The sequence below is a fragment of the Echinops telfairi genome, unplaced genomic scaffold, assembly GCF_000313985.2.
Source record: "Echinops telfairi isolate 266 unplaced genomic scaffold, ASM31398v2 ScPeMD7_5592;HRSCAF=6446, whole genome shotgun sequence".
Taxonomy (NCBI): domain Eukaryota; kingdom Metazoa; phylum Chordata; class Mammalia; order Afrosoricida; family Tenrecidae; genus Echinops; species Echinops telfairi.
The window spans coordinates 21514740-21517002 of NW_022109491.1; the positions used below are offsets into that span (position 1 = coordinate 21514740).

At 37.3% G+C, this 2263-nt stretch overlaps 1 protein-coding gene across 1 annotated transcript in view; it reads left to right on the forward strand.

The window, feature by feature from the left end:
- Positions 1-2263, forward strand: part of RBM39 (RNA binding motif protein 39) — a 26554-nt gene that overhangs the window by 13640 nt on the left and 10651 nt on the right. Inside the window, exons 9-11 of the mRNA XM_045295517.1 lie at positions 438-575; positions 1818-1883; positions 1978-2008. Coding sequence (XP_045151452.1) covers positions 438-575; positions 1818-1883; positions 1978-2008 — 235 coding nt within the window. The remainder of the gene's footprint in view (positions 1-437; positions 576-1817; positions 1884-1977; positions 2009-2263) is intronic.

Consider the following 2263-nt stretch of genomic DNA (forward strand, 5'->3'; position numbering starts at 1 on the left):
TAAATCTTGCTACTTTATTGCTGTATTGATAATTAAACTTAGTGGTTGGTATGGTTTTGAACAAGTTGTGAAATAAAATTTGACTGAACATTCTTGATTGACTTTAACGTGATGTATGTAGTTATAGCCAGAATATAAGTTTTATGATGACTGTGGAGGATCCTGTGAGCAATTGATAGGCTCACCTGCTAATGGGAAGCTTAAAGTGAGTTCTGGTTCATGGGAAACCTTTATGGAGCAGTTTGCTCATATGGAGTCATATACCTACAGTCTGAGTTACACAGCCATTGGTGGTAATGGTTGATATATCGGGGATTTTCTTCCTAATTGTTGGCTTTGACATCATTTGTCATTAAACAAGCTCAAGGAATGGGACTTTTGTCTCCTAGCACTGTTTGAATTTTTTGTGATTGGTAATGTGTCTATCTTGTTTGTAGGCAGAAAAAAACAGAGCTGCAGCAATGGCAAACAATCTACAAAAGGGAAGTGCTGGACCTATGAGGCTCTATGTGGGCTCCTTACACTTTAACATAACTGAAGATATGCTTCGAGGGATCTTTGAGCCTTTTGGAAGAGTGAGTTCAAATTCTTTAATAGATTTTTGTTTCTCTCTCAATAGTTTTATTGGCATATAATTGATATTTCATACAATTCAGTAGTTCAATTACATTTCGTTGTACAATCCTCAACTAGAGAACATTTTCATCATTATTAGCATGTAAAAAAGTATAACATATGTATAATTTCATATTTCTATGAGGTTAATTACTGAGTGGGGATGTGTGGTGGTTTGCAAAGATTTTTGAGACAACTTAGAATTGGTCTCCTGGGATTAACTACAGTTTTTTGAGACAACTTATAATTGGTCTCCTGGGATTAACTACAGTAATTATTTTGAAAGGAAATAACCAGAAGAATGGGTATTTTCACTAACCATGTAAGTGAGATCACTAATTATATCACTAGCAGTATAATTGAGAATTAATGTTTGGTGATATTAGCATAAAGATTTTATTGGATGCTCTTACAGATTTTCTAACAATCCATATATCATTTGCATGAAGCATACTTATGAATATGTTGCCATCATTATTTTCTAGACATTTACTTTCTATTGAGCCCTTGGTATCAGAAAAAGATTTTGGACAGAGACCCAAAGCTCCTCATTTGTTGACAATGGGACCTCCCCTCACAGGGTTAACAGGGAAAGGATGAGTCAATCAGATTGTAGTAAAGCACTGATGAAACACATTATTCCTTTGTTTCCTTGAGGCTTCCTCATTCCCCACTATTATGACCCCAGTTCTTCCTTTCACGGTGGGCTAGACTGGAGCATGTGCATAGGTGTAGATAAGAGCCCCCGACATATGGAATCCAGGAACAGGAATAGTAGGGGCAAGGTGGGTAGAGGAGGGAATGATTGAGGAACTGATCTTGATGATCTACACAAACACAGAGACACACCCCCCCCACACCCACACGCCCAATACCCGTACAGGGGGCACAGACAAACTGAGGAAAGGAAGAACAGTGGTCAGTGTAAAATGAAAATAAATTATAATCTATCAAGGGGTCACAATGTCACACTGATCGATGTGCCAGTTATACTCTCCAGAGTCGGGAAAAGAATTTAAAAAAAATTTTTTTTTAAAGGGTGTCACTGATGGGATTGGGAAAGGGGCATGGAGATTGTATTTCTTTTTTAATGGCATTGGTTATTAACGTAATAATGTTGGTTGCAGGGTGTGTTTATCGGGTTTTGTTGAGCTTTGTGTTGAGAATACATCCTTTTTATTAAATACATTATTCTATTTTAGATCGAAAGTATTCAGCTCATGATGGATAGTGAAACTGGTCGATCCAAGGGATACGGATTTATTACGGTAAACAATTACATGGTTGATATACTGAAAAACCTTTGTTTCAAATTGTGACTAGTGATTGTAGTCAGCAGTTTTGCATAGCTTTTATTTATAGTTGGTACCTGCAAAGAAAAAGCCCTTTGGGCGTAATGATTATATCTTAGACTGATCAGCAAAAAGTGAGCCAGTAGAAACCACAAGTTGCTCCATGCAAGAGAATTCTTTCTACTACTTGTAAGTAAACAGTCACTGAAACTCGGGGACAATTCTCGGGTTGCAATTAGTCAGAGTTGAATTGATGGCAGTGAGCTTGGTTTTTGGTGTGGAGCTGCAAATGACACATCCCAAATACCTGGATTTTATTGATAGCACATCTAATCAAAAAGATTGCTTCTGCCCTC